General features: G+C 39.5%; 1 protein-coding gene across 1 annotated transcript in view; it reads right to left on the bottom strand.

Moving 5' to 3' along the window:
- MUSK (muscle associated receptor tyrosine kinase) overlaps nt 1–17,872 on the bottom strand; it is an 89,751-nt gene extending 71,879 nt beyond the window's left edge. The window contains exons 1-3 of the mRNA XM_038553299.1: nt 17,571–17,872; nt 8,266–8,392; nt 3,453–3,604 (exon numbers count right to left, since the gene is read on the bottom strand). Coding sequence (XP_038409227.1) covers nt 3,453–3,604; nt 8,266–8,392; nt 17,571–17,649 — 358 coding nt within the window. The 5' untranslated portion in view covers nt 17,650–17,872. The remainder of the gene's footprint in view (nt 1–3,452; nt 3,605–8,265; nt 8,393–17,570) is intronic.
- Between the last annotated feature and the right edge of the window lie 634 nt (nt 17,873–18,506).

The raw sequence follows: 18,506 nt of genomic DNA, 5'->3' as shown, positions 1-18,506 counted from the left end.
ATATGACTGCTGGCAAAAGCTTAGCTTAAGAATTGATATTCCTATGACCTAGTCAAAGAGCATTACCTATTCCTTCCCTTGGGTTCCTTGAACTCATCCCTCTGCCAAGATAACCTTTGTTCAAAGCAAATAACTCCCATCTTTTTCAGTGAAATAGAAGCCTTGGTCATCTTTTGGATGAGAGGGAAGAGAATTCTTATGGGAACTTGAATATAAAGTGAGCTGGGAATGAGTTAAGCATTGATGTTGAGTCATGGATTCCCCACTGTAATGGAACACTCTTCAGGTGGAGCCACAAGCATTGGCTAATGTGAGCTGTTTATCATGTTATAGCAGGATGCTAGAAGCATCGTGCTATGCCAGCATGAAACCCTTAGTTGATGGACCAAAAGGAACTTGGAGGAGGGAGCTCCTGGGAGAGATCCTAGGGTAACTGGAGTAGTGATGGAGGCCAGGGTCTTAGGGATCTCAGGAAGAAGGTCTCTACCAAGCGGTGTGGGAGCATTCTAAAATGTTAGCAACTGGGATGGCCATACCAGTATATACCCACATGACTGTGTGAGCTTTCCTAAGGAGAAGGTGGAGAAAAGAAGAGAAGAATATTTAGGATAAATCCATAATAAAGAAAATTTAGTACCACAGAGAATATGAGAAATGTTCAAAGGAAAGATAGAACCACAAAATAGTGAAATACTTAAATGTGCTCTGCCTTCAGAATCAAGCCTTTATTATTTAGCAAAGGAGCACATCCCAGTTTCCTTACTTGATTTCCTCACTGCCCCACATGCTAAAAGAAAGCTTTCTTGTGGGTATGTCCCTACCCCCTTCTCACAAAACCTCCAGATCAACTTCCCCACAATGCCCCATTAGCCCCTCAACATTCCTATTCTAATGAATCTACAACTTCATTTATAAGTGTGATCAAAAATAAAAGATTAGTAGATGATTGAGAGAAAAAAAAAACACGAACATGAAAAAAGACAAAACAAAAGAAATCCAAAACTTAATCATGGAGAAAACAGAAATAAAGCAAGGAAAGGAAGACTATATTTTAAAAATGCAATAGTGATATCCTTACAGGGACTTGAGCAAATACTGCATCATATAACACACAGAGTTTGCTCTGGGGAAAAAAAGGAGCAGAGAAGTAATTCCCAGGAATTAAAAATATGGGTTTTTAAGATCAAAGTACTCAGTATAAGGGCAGAAAAATAGAATGGTCATATTGAAGAGTGAGTTCGCGATAGGGAAGGAAAAATTTTAAAAATCTCCAAGAAGGAAGAATATCAGGATAGATAGCTAGAAAATATGAGGAGAAAATATTGAGGTCATGAAAAATGGAAAAAGAAAGAGATCTAATATTTGTTAAAAGTTTAAGAACGAGATAAAATGAAGAGAAGAGAAATAGAAAAGAGTATATCTCATTAAAAAAAAAAAAAGGTTGGTTTTAAATTCAAAAGGCCCACCTAAAACTAAGTAGGAATAATAAAAGAAAACCCACCTAACATATTCTTGGGAGTTTGAGAAATTTATGAATTCCAGAAATGAAGAGAAAGTACTATAATTTTTAAGAAAAACACTAGGCTTACCTACAGGAATAAGAAAAAGATTTCTCAGCTGAATCATGGAATGCCATGTGAGATGAATAGTTATTTAATACAAGCTAAGGGAAGAGCCTTTTTAAACTCTCATCTGTACCTAGACAAATTGTTATCTAGGAGTAAAGGCAAAGTAAAGACTTCCAGCGATGCAATGATTCAGAAGATACATCCTCAGATTTTATGTGATCACATGCTCACGCTTTGAAAAGAAGCAGCAAATGACTCCCTTCAGTAAAACAATGACAACAAAGTAGAAAGATAAAAGATAAAAGATAAACAGTGAGGACAATCAGGAATAACCACAAAGCTTGCAATAAAATTCCCAGGTAGAACTGGCCCCTGCTGATTGGTATGGCACCCACATGGATTTTGATGCGATTTTTGCCATCAGCAGCCTGGTGTCAGAAGAAAATAAAGATTGCATTATTATCAGGTGGACAGTTTGGAAGCAGATAGTGCTTCTAGCACAGGAGGTCATGAGATTTCAGGGTACTGGTAAGAGTGCTTGATGATAGAACACCAGGTAGGAGAGAAAACCAAGTGGACCAAGAACTGAGTAAGTCTTGACTTGGGGGGTCAGTGGAAGGGAGAGCAGGGGAGTCAGGGCAGGAGAATGTGAGCATGCTGGTGATGGCCGTGTGGTGGGAGTAGGGGAGCAAGAGAGCTGGACTCTGTTCTTAGCTGAGAAAGAGACAGATGGAGTTAAGAGCCTTCTCTCTGGAGGCACATCATGAGTGTGGGAAAGTGTTTTCTTCATGGGACAGAGCTAGAAATAGAAGTGCCCATGTTCAGAGTATGACATCCTGGAGCTTAAGATTTTATTTTTTTTTTAATTTGTATTTATTTATGATAGTCACAGAGAGAGAGAGAGAGAGGCAGAGACACAGGCAGAGGGAGAAGCAGGCTCCACGCACCGGGAGCCCGATGTGGGATTCGATCCGGGGTCTCCAGGATCGCGCCCTGGGCCAAAGGCAGGCGCTAAACCGCTGCACCACCCAGGGATCCCGGAGCTTAAGATTTTAAACACAGACCATTTCCTAGGGGTGACAAGGTCGTTGATGGGGTTGGCTGATAAAAAGGCAAATATCACTGGACTTGTGGAGGTCAGGAGTTGAAAGGTTGAAATGCGTAGAGGCTGTTTCATGGTTGTTATAATCCATTAGGATGGTGCCTGGACTTAGGTTGGATAGAAAGATAATGAGTCTGGAATCAAAGTCTTTGGCAGATATTGTATATGTGTGTGTGCATGAGGGGGGAGGGACTTAAAAATGGGGAGGTGACTTGAATAGAAAGAGAATGGTAGAATGGCACATGCCCTCATGAGAGGAAAGGCTTTGCACAGCAATAATGACCGAAAGGGGGGTGAGGAGTCCTTGCTAGCCTTGTAGACAGGAAAAGTGGGGGGAAAATAAGCAGCCTCCAATAAAGAAGATAAACCACTCAAGTTTGAAAAGTCATCCAAGAACATCAAGTTTCAAATAAGGCAAAAGAGCAGAAGTGTCTGCAAAGAGGTTGGAGATAAAAAGCACACCTGGTCGTAAGGGAACTGTTTTAAAGGTACAGGGAGAAGATTTTAGAGGAAAGTTCCCTGGTGACAAGAGGGCAAGGGGGCAGCAGACAAGGAGCTGTGGACAGGCCAGAAAACAGGAGAAGCTAGAGAACTAAGGGGCTTGCCTGTGGTTGAGGACAGGAATACAAGGTGTAGAATTCACTGCGGCAAGGTTGTGTTTTGAACTTGAACTCAGCCGGCTGCTAAGCCTCCAGGTGTGCGGGAGGCCCTATTTACTGCCTGCTCCAGGGTGCACCAAGCCAGCCTTTTAACATCACGAGCAGAGGCCCTCTCCCACTCACTCATCTTCACTTGCAGAGCCCCGCAGCTCTCCGCGGCGCCCCCCACGCCGTTGTTGGCGGTGCAGCAGTAGATGCCATCGTCACTGTCTTCCACACTCAGGATGGTGAGGAGCTGTCCGTTCTCTCGAATGCTGTACCGGGTATCAAAGAGCCTGCAGGTCACAGACAGCAATGGCAGGTTAGGAACCCCAGTGTGATCTTTTTTTTTTTTTTTTTTCCAGCTGTGGTAAACTGATCAAAAAAGATGACTTGTCAATGGAGGAAGCTGATCAAAAGCAAAAGGAAAGTTGAATGAGTTCAGAATTCTAGAGTAACCTTAGTTGGCAATATAATGCTAACAATGCATTCTAATCTTCCCTATGCTCCAATAATCAAAGCATCACTGAGTCCCTCCAAAATGCTTTCAAAAGGTGATGTCTGTCGATTAGACCAAACATGAAGTTTACTCAGGAAAGTCTATGATTACCAAGATATATGAGTCTTCTCCCCATAATTATTGCAAAGTAACAGCCAGGGAATGAACACACACACGTAAATGTGTGACCAGCAGGGAGAATTAAATATTTTTGGAAGCAACTAACAATTATCTGAGTATTCATTTATTAAACAAATATTTGTTGAGTGCCTAACCAGTGTCAAGCATAGTTCTGTTTTTTTTTTTTGTAATATATAAGGAAGCAGAACAGCTTCAAACTGTAGAAGTAGATGTTTTATATACATTATCTCATTAAATTACATGCCATCAGTTGAAAAGGGAATTAGGGAAACAGATTTGAGGGGAAGCATCAACATAAAAGTGGGTTTTAGGACCAAATAAAGATTCTTTTTTTTGTTTTTGTTTTTTTTTAGATTCTTTATGCAAAATGTGCATTAGGCCGAAACATGTCCCCCCCCCCCAAAATCCACGTATTAATCTCCAGAACCTGTGAATATGTTATCTTATGTGGCAAAAGGGATTTTACAGATACCAAGGATCTTAAAATAGAGTATCACAGCTTATCCAGATTGGTCCAATGTAATCATGACAGCCATTAAAAGATGGTAGAAGGAAGCTGAAAAATGAGAGGAGATGACACAGTGGTGGCAGAGGGCAAAGTGATAGAAAGTGGAGGAAGGAGCAAGGAAGGCAGGTAGCCCTCTCTAAGTTGGGAAAGGCAAGAATTTCTTTGGTGCCACCAGAAAGAATACAGCCCTGTCAATACCTTGATTTTAGCCCAGGGAGACCTATTTCAGACTTCTGACCCCCCCAATCTGTAAGATAATGAATCTGTATTGTTTTAGGCCACTAAGTTTTTGGTAATATGTTACAGTAGAAACAAGGAACTCATGTGAAAAGAAAAATGGAAAAGGAAGTGGATTCTTGATGTTCTAATCTCAACAGGTGACTACCATCATACACCGATCCTGAAGAGGAAAAATTTTGGTCAAATGTAACTAAGAATAATGGAGTCACTGGGTAGTTTACTAAATCACAATAAATAACTGTGGCAAGCCACGATACTCACTCTCATGTAATTCTGTTGTATTTTGTTTTGTTTTACCAGGTTTAAGTGTTCATGGAAAAATATGAACATTGGAATATTTTGCAGATGGACTTGTGGACTAAGAGTCCAACCACCCTGTGAAATAGAAAATTTTCAAGACTTAGAAGCTGTTGCATCATTGTTGCTAAATTGCTTATGGGTTGTGAGGAACACTCAAATATTAGTAATTTTTAAACCAGAATTTTTTTTAGAACAGTTTTAGATTTGTAGAAAAATTGAAAAGATAGTACTTTCTCTATACCTCCCTCATCCAGTCTCCCCTGTTGTGAACATCTTGGATTAGTGCAGTACGTTTGTTAAATTAATGAGCCAATATTGATATAGTATTAACTAGTTTATATAAGTCTTTGTTTATTCAGATTTGTTTAGTTTTTATCTGATGTCTTTGTCTGTTCCATAGTCTCATCCAGGACACTACGTTTATTTGTCATATCTTCTTAGGCTCTTTTTGGCTGTGATAATTTCTAGGACTTTCCTTGTGTTTGATAACCTTGACAGTTTTGAGGAGTCCTTGTTAAGTATTTTGTAGGAGGTCCCTCTATTGGAATTTGCCTTATGTTTTTATTACAATAAAAGTGGGTTTGTGGCTTTGGGGAAGAAGATCACAAAAACAGAGTGTCACATCACATCATAAAAAGGATACGCTATCGATGTCATTTCTCACTGTTGATATTGACCTTTATCACCAGGCTGAGCTAGTGCTTGTCAGGTTTCTCCTGTGTCCAGTTATTCATTATTCCTCAGAGAGCACTCAAATATGTTGTCTAAATGTCATTTTTTCCTATTTCACAGATCCTTTGACTAACAACTAACTAATCAAACCTATAGCTCCACTTGCTTATTTATTTGTAATATTTTTACCTTATAACAAAGGGAAGATTCAAATGTATTAAGTGATTTTATTCATAGTGTTACAAGCCAAGTTAGCTGAGCTTATATTTATGGTTTTCTGAGGTAGACTTATAATGATTTTTCTTTGTGTAATTAAAAACTCTCTCACTGTTCATTTCTTCATCTCCTTATAATATTGAGAGATAAACCATGAGAGGACATAGGGCCATATTTTTCAAAGCAATTTACAATACAGGCATCAAACTTCCTTCCCAGACTAGTTGGAGGGCTGTGATGGGGAGAGTAGTCTTTGAACATTGACCTTTGAATACTGAATGTTGAGTATCTAACAACTATTATAATTTCAAAGTAGGGAAGAGTATAAATATGTCAAGATATATGCAACAACTGTAATGTAATACAGAGCTATCTAACTTCTGTGATAACTTCACAGGTTCTTTAATGACCACTGTTATTCATGGTCCATATTTACAATGAAGTTTTTCTGTATTATTTAAAGAGATTATTTTATTTATCTTGTTATAGAAGACAAAGACATATAAAAGAGAAAACTCATGAATATCAAGCATATAAATTATAAAGCCAATAGCTTAGGAGATATTGGCACAATGACTCGTGTTGAATGGAGACTGGAGAGTGACTTGTGAAACACAGGAAGAGCTGATAAGGTGTGTTGAATATAGGCAGTAAATAAAATAGCAGCCTGCCAAAGATTGATGTAATAAATCAAAAATATGTTGGAACAGAGAAGAGTATCGCTTCAAGTGGAAAGGGATGGAAAGGCAAGTCTATAATCATGCCGCCTCTAGACTGACAGCTCTGTCGTCCCTAAATCAACCACCCATTGGTGACATAAAATGTCCCTTGGGGTGCCTGGGTGGCTCAGTCAGTTGGGCATCTGATTCTTGATTTCAGCTCAGGTCATGATCTTGGGGTTGTGGGAGTGAGCCCCACATCAGGCTCTGCATCTGGGCATGGGACCTGCTTGAGATTCTCTCTCTCTCCCTCTTCCCCTCCCTGCTTGCTCGCTTTCTCTCTCTCTCTCTCAAAAAAAAAATTGTCCCTTTATGGATGACCCCATCACTCTACCCAAGAAAAACCCTTAAAATCCATGGCTGTTCAACTGGCTATTTGGCAAGCTAGAGTCATGGCCAGGTGTGCTTGCATCTGTCCAATAGAGAAAGTATATGTTATTAGCTTCAGGTACCTTCTGTCTGTGGGCTCAGCCACCACGTGGGTCCTTGTAAGAACACTGCAGCGGGGATGTCTGAGGCACAAGAGAGACTGGACATATAAACATGAGGTGAACCAAGGTTCCTAAGTACATTAACTTATCCCGTTTCTCTCCCCTTATTTCTATCTATATATTTTAAATGGATTTTTTTTTTATTTATGATAGTCACAGAGAGAGAGAGAGAGAGAGAGAGGCAGAGACATAGGCAGAGGGAGAAGCAGGCTCCATGCACCGGGAGCCCGACGTGGGATTCGATCCCGGGTCTCCAGGATCGCGCCCTGGGCCAAAGGCAGGCGCTAAACCGCTGCGCCACCCAGGGATCCCTAAATGGATTTGATAAACTATTTCAAGCACCTTATTTTGAGCCTTCCTATTCTAGTTTTGGAATAACTTGCCTGGTAGACAACCTGAAGGTGACCATGGCACAGGGTGATTTCCCACATTACAACATGTATAATAGAAGGAAACACTAAATTTCATTAACGTTTGGTGCAAATAATGGCATAATTTTTCTGCATGCAAGTTCACAGACCTCTGTCTTTGGATCCCAGTTTAAGGACTCCAGCCCTAATGCAAGCTATATTGCCTGCTGGGAAGCCAGTGGTTGCCTTCATTACAGATTTTTTAAAGAGTATTTTTGATCAGATAACTACTGTAAATGAGGAAAAGATAGCATGACCTTTTCATGTCAAATGGGAATTTTATCTGTTTGAGAGGCTGCCTCATTATACATCAGGAGGCCCTTCTGACGCTCAAAAGACAAAATTATGGTGACCTAGAGGTCAGGTTTCTAGACAACAGACTTTACTGGGATAGTAGAAATAGAGGAGATAAATCTGGTCCCTATTAATTCCCCAGCATGTCCTGAGACATGTGCCGTATGCCCCCAGACCTAGGATGTCATGGTGTTTCCTAATTACTTGAAATTTCCTCTGGGTCCTAACCCAGGGTCCATGAAATAACCCTGATGTCTCCAAGTCAATTAAATCTCTGTTTTGCCTTGGGAAATTCTCTTAACCTCACTGATATTCAGATCTTACATTTATAAAATGAGGGATTTGGCATTTTTCATATTCTAGAAGCTGAGCTTTTATATTCCAAAGAGCTGTGATTACATTTGTGACACAGTTAAATTGCAAGGTAGCAGTGGGCATTCTTACCAGAAAAAAGGCAGAACACTTACTTAATGAGAATTTTATTTCTGGTCCAGGAAATTTCAGGCTGGGGATAGGATTCCACTGCACACATGAACGTAGCCACTTCTTCAACTAAGGCATCCACTGTTTCTAGAGGAGTAGTGATGACAGGAGCTACAAGAAAAAGAGAAATCAGATGAGAACCTTCTAGAATACTGTTCACTAATCCTCTGTGGCCACCCAACACAAATCAATGTGAAGGGAAGTGTGACTTCAGGGAATCAGAAAGGAAAGAGGTCTTAACAATTGTTTAAAAACAATTTTTTCCAAATTTCATAATAATATACGTCCATATGGACACAGTGCTAGAGCCCACTGAGTGCTTTGAAAAGGGGGCTCCTGCAAACGAAAGACTTTACAGTTTAAGCTTACCCAGATTTACAAAGGAATCAGATCTGCATGTGATTAGATGAGAAAAAGACTCAATACATAAAAAAGAAAAAAAAAACCCAAATAACAAATGGGCAAGGATCCAAGCAGACATTTCTTCAAAAATTTTATATGAATTTCATTTGTGTTGGAGACACAAGCATGTGAAAAGATGCTCAATATCATTAGCCATTAAGGAAATGCAAACCAAAACCACAATTAGATCCACTCCACATTCACAACAAATCTTGGCGAGGATGTGGAAAAATTAGAACCCTTGTGCATTGCTAGTGGGAATGTGAAATGGTGCAGCCACCGTTGAAAACAGTATGGTAGTACCTCAAAAAAATTAAGCCTAGGATTACCATATGATCCAACAGTTCTACTGCTGGGTATGTACCCCAAACTATTATAGGAGGGCCTCAGATACTTACACAACTGCGTTCATAGCAGTGTTATTCATAATAGCTAAATGGTCGAAGCAACCCAAGTGTCAAAAAAAGATTAAAGGGTCAACAAAATTGATATATCTACACAATGGAATATTATTTGACAATAAAAAGGAATGAAGTACCAATACATACCACAACATGGATAGACCTTGGAAATAATAAGCTAAGTTAAAGAAGCCAATCACAAGCACAATATATTGTATGATCCCATTTATGTGAAATGCCCACATGGGCCAATCTGTAGTCAGAAAATGCATTAGTTACTGCCTAGGACTGGGACAGAGGGTGGAGGGATCGGGGGTGATCAATGGCTAAAGGACACAGGATTTCTTTTAGGTGTAATGAACATTTCCTAAGCTTGATTTTGATGATAAATGCACAGCTCTGTGAATTGTATACTTTAAATGGGTGAAGTGCGTGGTATGGGAGTTATATCCCAAAGCTGGTTTTGTTTTTTGTTTTTGTGTTTTGTTATTGTTTTGTTTGTGTGTGTATGTACCTCTATGTGCGCATGCGTGTGTATTTGTTTATTCTACAAAAAGAAAGACAACAAGAGGACAAGCTGTGACACGGTGACTTTTTTCCTCCTCCCCCCCCCCCATGAAATGAGGGTCACTTGGATTATAAAAGTTTGAAGGATAAAGAATTTAAGAAGGATGAGAAGTTATTGGTAGTAGGATACACCCTTCTTTAATGCTTAAGGAAACCTATGAATACACCGAAGCAAACAAGGTGGGGTCCTGGGCATCTCACGGGCTGGATGGTGTGGGCCAGTGCCCACACTTGTATTTGGGTGAGTCCAGAAATCTACCGCGTTGCATAATCTTATTTAAAATAATTATCAGGCAGCCCGGGTGGCTCAGCGGTTTAGCACCGCCTTCAACCCAGGGTGTGATCCTGGAGACCTGGGATCGAGTCCCACGTCAGGCTCCCTGCATGGAGCCTATTCCTCCCTCTGCCTCTCTCTCTCTCTCTCTCTCTCTCTCTCTCTCTCTCTGTGTCTCTCATGAATAAATAAATAAAATCTTTAAAAATATAATAATTATCATCATTACTATATTGTTATTATTTATCAGAGATCTATTTACTGTTTTCCATGTAGCAAGCACCAGGTTGACTAGAAGGAACAAGATGTGTAAAACCCATCTCTGCTACAATCTAGATAATGAGGATGGGTAGATACATAAAATGATCAGCTATAATAGTTGTGCCTGCTATCCTGACATAATTATTACTAGTGCTTTCTGTACTCTGCAAGTACCTGACTTGGATAATAAATTTATATGTTTGCTTTTGTTAAAATGCAAGGCACACAGGACGGCCAAGTAAGTAGTGTGAACCATATTTTAGATGCAGGGTAGAGGGTGATAGCCTCATGAAACACCTGGAACAAACTGGCACATTGGCCATGAAACATGCATCCGCTGTCTAAATGAACCTTATTTTTTCAGTAAACTTAGAGACACATTTGTGGGCTGAGAATAAGGGAACATGGTACCTTTGGGAGCATCCCACTTAGCCCACATCTTCCTCTTTAATGTTGTTCTTTTCTTAAGATCCAGTTAAAGCAGCATCTCCTCTCAATTTTCCAGACTTGCTAGACAGAGCCAAATGCCCTTTTCCTTAACCTTAGCTCATGCTGTAAATGTCATTCTTACAGCACTTGTCACACAGACGCTGTTAGGATGATTGGTTTATGTCTTTTTCCCATTACTCAATTATAAAAAACCTTGAACTTGGAGCCAGGGACCATGTCTTACACCTTCTTCTATCCCTAACATGGGCACATTGACTGATGTGATGTTTAAATGAACTGTGTTTCTGAGGCCTTTATGAAAGGCATATACTTTTTAAAAGGTTGAAAGAGAATAGCTGAAATAAAAAAGCAGAATTTGTAGGTGAAATAACAGCTTTTCTACATAGGTGTTAAGGCTCCCATGGATAAAATAAGCTACGAGTTCTATAGGAATAGAGATGTTAAGAAATAAAAACAGTGATATTGTATTAAGCTTGTGGGATGCGGATGATGATGGGCCCAAAGCTGAATTAATAATACTGAATGCTTCCATTGTTTGAAAGGAAGGACCATTAAGCAGCCGGACAGTGGAAGGTGCTAGCACAGGGCTTGAGTTTAAATCTTTGTTCCATCACTTCCCAATCCACCAACTCACCCAGCTAGTGTCTCGGCATTGTCAGCTGTAGATGGAGATGATAATAAAACCACGACAGAGGCTTGTCAGGAGGACTCATTAAACGAATATAGGCGAAGCATTTAAAATTGACCTTTGCCCATATGGAACACTGTGTGTTATTTGACTTGGTAATTTAGAAAAGGGAGCCTGAACAGCTCAGTTGTTCTGCTGGTTTCTGGATGACTTGCAAACTTATTATTAATATTTACTTCTGGGAATCTATCCCAAGGAAATAATCTCAAGGTGGAAAGGCACATAGATGACTTTCACTGTGCAAAACAGATTAATTGTACTAAATTGTACTAATTGTGCTGCAGTGGAACGAAGTTCCAGCATACGGTTCTGCTTTCTGACTGTGCTCTGCTAGTGCTGGCTAGTATTGGCTTGCTAGATAGAGCCAAGTGTTAATTTTTCAAGAATTTTGTGAGACAGTTGTTAAATAGAGCCACTAGTAAAAATTAAATTATATAAATTTAGGTGACAGTTGGTGGCTCCACTTGTAGCATAACGTATAGAAAAGTTGAATCACTGTGTTGTACACCAGAACCTAACACTAACATTGTGTGTTAACAAGACCCAAGTTAACAAATTAAAATAAAATAATAATTAAATAAATCATGTCAAAGAGTATTAATCCTCAAAATTTATTACTTCCTAATTATTTTACTATATTTTACTGTTATCTACACTCTTGGAGTAATTTACAGTCAATGTATCTGTGCAGTAGAAATAGTATATAAAGGCATGCTACTGCCCATCTCTTCTCAATTCAGTATTCATCGTTAGCTTGAAATTGGGTGTGGTTGGAGTATTTACAGTACAGAAATCAACAAATACAACAAATACAACAAATGAGGGCCTTTTTTTTGTATCAGAGAGGTGGATATTAAACATGTATCAGCAACTCTTATCTAAACAGGACATTATTTACACAGTCACTGTAAGTGGTATGTTAAAGAGTATAGATAATATAGAATATGCTCATGCATTCATGTTGAGTAGAAATGGCAGGTAGCAGAATTTTATAAACAGTTTTTTATGATACCTAGGAAAAAATGGAAAAAAATATACCAACATGTTAAAAGTCTTGGAAGTCAGGATGACTTTTTCTATTTTAAGCTTTTCTATATTTTGTATTTTCAAAATCATTCTTCATGGCCATCTATTACAAGAAAATAAACTTGATTCATCAGCTTCTCACTTGATACTTTCAAAGTGACAGAGGTAACAGACATACTATTAATATTTTTACAAACTGTTGAGAGACCAGTTAGGATGAAGGAAGTAATGTTACAATGTCCTGATGCTTACGGAGACATACATGAGGTGTTATGAAGAAATTTATTAGATTAACACCTTCCCATTATGTACAGTGGCACGGCAGTCTTGTGTCATGTTTGACTCTTTTTAAAAATAATTTTAGGGACGCCTGGGTGGCTTAGTGGTTGAGCATATACCTACGGGTCAGGGCATGATCCCGGAGTCTTGGGATCGAGTCCCACATCAGGCTCCCTGTGGGGAACCTGCTTTTCCCTCTGCCTGTGTATCTGCCTCTCTCTCTCTGTGTTTCTCATGAATAAATAAATAAAATATTAAAAAAAATAATTTTAGCATCCAAAATTAAGAACCTGCCATGGGCCATGCATTATACTTTTTATTCATTATCTCATTTACCACAACAAACATAAAGGCAGATACTATATTCTCACTCGCAGATAAGGAATGGAGGCTAAGAATGGTTAAATAACTTGTCTAAACATAATGAAAGTATGAAGTGTTAGAACTGAATGTCAAAGTGAAGTTTGGTTTAAAGTTTCTCTTTTAACTCTAAGCTATTCCATGTCTTCAACATAATACTAGTTACAGACAGAGGGGAAGAATAAGGTTTACATTAATATTAACTTATATAGGCAGGATATAGTTGGTTAAGTTCACTTTGCCTATCTTTCAAATTTTGAAAATTATCCAAACAAATCCACTTTCAAATCGTGACAAAATCACATTGTTGTATTTAATGATATCTGTTGACTCAGCAGATTGTCTCATGTTTACTTTCATTCTCTTATCCAGCTTTCATCTCAGCTGGAGTTTGTTTAAACTAGGGCACTATTTCTTCCCTCAATCCAAGGACCACATGAATAACAAATACATGAAAATGAGCGCAACACTTCCTGTACCCAAAGAGTAGCTTAACTTGAAGGACATGACATTACCCTTTTATGGGCTCTACCGCATGGCCATTGACGTGCTAGCTTCTGATTGAATAGTTGTTGATTAACACGACCAAATGACTGAAAAAACCAAGAAGCCAAGTGTATTTGCCTCTTTCTGTTTTAATAAAATTAGAGCTCAGACTTGGGATGTATTCATGTTTTTTTTCCTAATATCATAAATACAGTATTGTTTTTTCAGTATGAAAAAACACTCTGGTGCTAGAAATTTTTTCAGATTCCCCAAAGAAAGAGGATATTCAGTATTGCTCATCATTTGGCTTAGCTTAGAAACTGACACATTCACTCTCCTGTTGATATAATAAAATGTAAGTTCTTTGATTATGATGCCTTTGGAGTTTGTAAACTTCATCGATAATCTCAATCACTTATTAATGCTGTATCATTCATTCTTTGTTACAGAACACACTTTTGGTCTTTGCCTTCGAGACTGGTGTGGGGCATAGGCTGGTAGCCTGTTAGAATCTCTGAAATTGCCTCTCCTGAGGGAATTCATTTGGGTTAAGACATGGTCTCATAGAGACCCATCTAAAATGGGCATGTTACCCAAGAGTGAACATGTATTTCCCCAATCACTGACAGTCCTTAGCACGGTACATAGCATTATACGTTGAGCACGAGTGTGCACTTCGTCGTTTTACAAGGAAACAGAGGCTAACGGAGACCATGTGCTGTCCCTAAAGACACACGGAAAGACATTAGAGACTAGGAAAAGGAACTCGATCTTAACATTCTCTTCCAGGCTTTAAATGTCCTCACTTCACTGCCTTCGCTATTCAGCCTTGACTGCCCGGCATGCTGCCATATAATCTCAGCTCCCATACCCTCTAGTCCTTTAGCTGCACTGACCCTGGGAAGCACCAACCTTGAACTAATCCAGCCAGCTGTCCTTGCTGCCCCTATGTGCTAATGGTATTGTTAGATGCAGTGAAATGGTGGTGTAAATCAAGGCCACGACAAAGTCTCACTCCCAAACCCCAGCTGGGTCCTCAGCACAACCCATGTTGTTCTTCTGCATTCTCTGGTCTGCTCCTTTGCTGACTTTCCTGAATAGGGCCACATCCTTTGGGGCTGGTCCTCACCCCTCTCTTGTCCCTTTCCCCCACACCTTAAGTCCTATTTCACTGAGACGTTGCCTCCTGCTCTGGAAATGTGACAGAAATCTTGACACTTCTGCTCCTTTTTTCTGTTCTTTAAGGTCAATAATATTTAAAGCAACTGTGTTTCCCCAAACACGCAATGAGTTGCTCTTTCAAAGCACGTCAATATTCATCCAGGACTCGGTGTCCCGGATTTCAATGACAGCTGTGCCTGCTCTGACTTAGTCATATGTTGAATCTGTGAATCCTATCTTTGTATACGTACGATTTAGAAGAGGAAGTTACTCAAATATATCTGAAGAGAAATCACTTAGACTCAGAAACTTCTAGGGATGGGGGTAAATGGAATAATTTAGAAAGTGGAGTTTGGACAGGAGTTCTTTGTACGTATTAAACAAACTTAGTGCTGCTTACCTGAACTCCTATACTCCTACAGATTTTAACTCCCACTGCAGACTTCATACTCCTTGATAAAGCACTAAATACTATGGAAGTGTGTGGTTTGGATGCGTATTCAATGAAACGTTGGTTACTTTCATATATGAAGGTTTGTAAATCTCTCCTACTTATGGGTTATGATATTGAGCTCATCGCTGAAAGTATCACTAGTCATAATGAGTCAGAACGAGTGTCTTTTCCCCTTGTCTTTGAACATTAGGAATCTCAAACTAAAATGAAAACAACAAACTATTAATGCTACAATTAATAGCTACAATTAATTTTATTGAGGAAATGATATGTGGACAGTTAGAAAAGAATCCACTAAATACTCTTGCACTATTTAAAATCTGTCAGTCTATTTCATAACACAGTATTGTGGAGATTCCTTGATCCGTTCATGATAAAGGACTTAGGACAAAGGTATTCATCTAAAAAATTCTTTTTATTCTCTGTCAAGAACAGAGAAAATAACTATGAGATAGTTTGTGTAGAACATCTTTATTACTTTTAGTAGTATTAAAATAATAGCATATTTTGGGGGGTTTTGTGCTGATATATTCCATGAACTCTAAGGGACTGTGTTTTTATGAAAATGTCTATTCTCAGAGCTGGTGTGTGTAGTTTAATGGATGTTTATTCTACTAGGCCTGGCGTTCTTGGCTAAGGTTGGTGTTAAGTTCATACTAGCTTATATTTTACCATAAATAGAGTGGACTGGGCAAAAATATTCTTTTAAAATTTTCATTTTATAAGAAATTATAGCAGTAAACAAACAAAGTTGGATTGACAATCTGATCATTTTATTTAAAAGCCAAGATGTTTGGCTTTATTATCCTTATGTCACCATATTTTGAATTTTTCAAAAGAGAGATAGTGTGCATTTGAATTAAGGGCCTTACCTATAAAGTTTGGGAACTATAAATCATTTCTTTCTAGAATATAAATTAGAAGTTGTTTATATAGAGGGGTGGGTTTTGGGGGTTTTTTCTAATGCACCGAATCCTGATGTTAACCATCAAAATCAATTGTTTTGCTCTTTATGCAATTTAGTAAATTGAATTTTAGTAAATTTTAGCATTTAACCATGTTGTTTTTATGTAACTTAGTAGTTTAGAATAGCGCAAATAAGACTTCTCATAATCCATAAGTGTGAACATTCAGGTGCCATCTTCCCGGACATCCGTTGTATGACCAGGAAGTATTAAAATAATCTGAAGCCAATGTTAAGTCTTTCTGTCTATTATTAGCTGTTTGAAAAGATCTAGATTCTTCTTTATCTGGAGATACCCTAAAGTATTAATTGGCAATTAAACGTTTAAGTACATCTGAAGATATCACTCTGCCCAATGTAAGATAGAAAAGGAAAACAAAACAACATAAAACTGTGAAATCAGATTGTTTGTGAGGAAAGCTGTATCTTATTAGCAGCCTTGCCCGTGTGACTCCCGAAATTCTAGCGAACCACAATATCTCCAGCTACATTGCCCACCTACATACAGACACTACCTTCACTTATCTACACAACACAAACATGTTCGGTTCTTTGGGAAGGTAACGTAAAGGGAAAATAATTAATTCCAAGTGTCATGAAACACAGAACTCTTTTTTACTCTACTACATTTAATCTGAAGACTCTTTAATTGATATCATTCCATCTTACTTGGATCTTTAAAAACATTTCAAAGAAGCCCTCAGTCACTTTACAATTCACATATTTTCCTGTCTTTCTTCCTGATTTGAAATACACCAGCCTCAGTTTCATAATACACTGGCCAGAAACCATATCACTGTGGACATTCTTGCTGCGGCAACAGGTGTCTGTCAGTTTCTTAAGTTCCTTTCCTTTCCCTGAGGTGGTGTTATTTCCGGTACATTCCAAAGGCTCTGAAAAAAAACTTTCACAGTCTCTTGCCAAGCCCAATCATGCCTCCAACCTCAACGTTATTGAGAGCTCATTGTCTTCAGCCTTTGATTATATAGGCAAATCGTGCGAGTCCCTCTGTAATTCTGGTTTTTAGGACCTAAAATACTAAAAATTTTGCAAAACTGAAACTGAAAATAGAAATGATTTTGGTTCAGAAGCAAACACTGTGGACATCTGGGAGTAGGGTTGATTATATTCCCGGCAACCCCAACGTGAAAAGGTTTTCATCATCCGTTTAGACCACCCTGAAGTTTGACACACACATAAACAGCACGGACCTTGATAACTTGCAGTCTACCTGCTGACGTTTCCCTCCAAGCCAGAGCTCCTCATGCACACTGTGCAGCTCAACTTTGTATTGCGGAACTTAAGCGGGGGAGGGATACCGGTAGAAATGAGACCATCAATCAGATGCTTATTTATACAGTTTTCTCCCTCTCCGTACATTGCACCCCTACTTCACCAAGTAGAACTCAGGCCCCCAGAACACAAAGCAGTCGTGATCAGAGCACACACACGCACACACACACATGCACTTAGAACTGTGACAAGGCAACATGAAGACAAGATTCCTGAAACAAACCTTTTGGAAGTTTCTCAGTCCCGCTGAAGGCAACCAAAGTAAGGATATGTACCAGTGGAATGTTGACCAGCTCTCTCATGATTAATCCAGGCTCAGGCAGGAGAAAGTTCCTTCTGGACAATGCAAGGAAAATGCGCCCACAGTTTACATTTTAAAGCATACTTTGATACAAAAGGGTTGTCTGCTAATGACTGTTTGTGTCAGCAGCTCCACAGGCTCTAAGTATAATCAGGAATTCTCCGACTTGGCTGTAGTGATGGACACGGCCAGCTGGTGAGTATCCACTTAGGCCAGTAATGCAAGTGTAGTGCTGGAGGAACAAGGGAAAGAAAATCCCTTTAGAATCCCTTTTAAGACAGTGGCAGAAGGACAATACCAGATGCCTTTGCAACCATCACCGTGTTCCCTGAGGTGTAGGCTTCCTGATCTGATTCAGTTCCCCACCTCTCCGCCCTTCTGCCAGAACCTGGGTCTATCTAATTGGGCTCCTCCCCATGTCTCACCCCACCGCCTACTTCCAGCCCGCTCCCCATTCCTACACATGGTACCAACTCCGTATTCCTGGATTTCTTCCCCTCCATTGATGCCGACTCATCTAAGGCGATCCCAGGCTCCTTTCCAGACATTCACCTTCTCGGCACGATGGCGATAGCATCCTGTCTGTCCTCGCCTAGGGCTTGCTATCCTCTAACCTCTTCTCAGATGAACCCTCCTGCTCAAGAGCTTCCCGTGGCTCCTCACCACATAAACCTACTCAGACTTTTCTAATTCGACCAAGGAGGCCTCGCCCGATGCTGCCCATCTCCTTCGCCTCACCTGTTACAGTCCAAGCCTCTATTAGAAACCTGTCGTAAGTTCCCGAGGTGCAGCTCTCTTCTCTCCATGAATTGCTCAAGCTGTTCTGCTGCTTGCAATGCTTTCCTCCTCTCTGCACAG

Source organism: Canis lupus, chromosome 11 (genome assembly GCF_011100685.1).
Source record: "Canis lupus familiaris isolate Mischka breed German Shepherd chromosome 11, alternate assembly UU_Cfam_GSD_1.0, whole genome shotgun sequence".
Classification (NCBI taxonomy): domain Eukaryota; kingdom Metazoa; phylum Chordata; class Mammalia; order Carnivora; family Canidae; genus Canis; species Canis lupus.
Note: the sequence above shows the minus strand (reverse complement) of the source record. Positions and strands in the feature narration are given on the sequence as shown.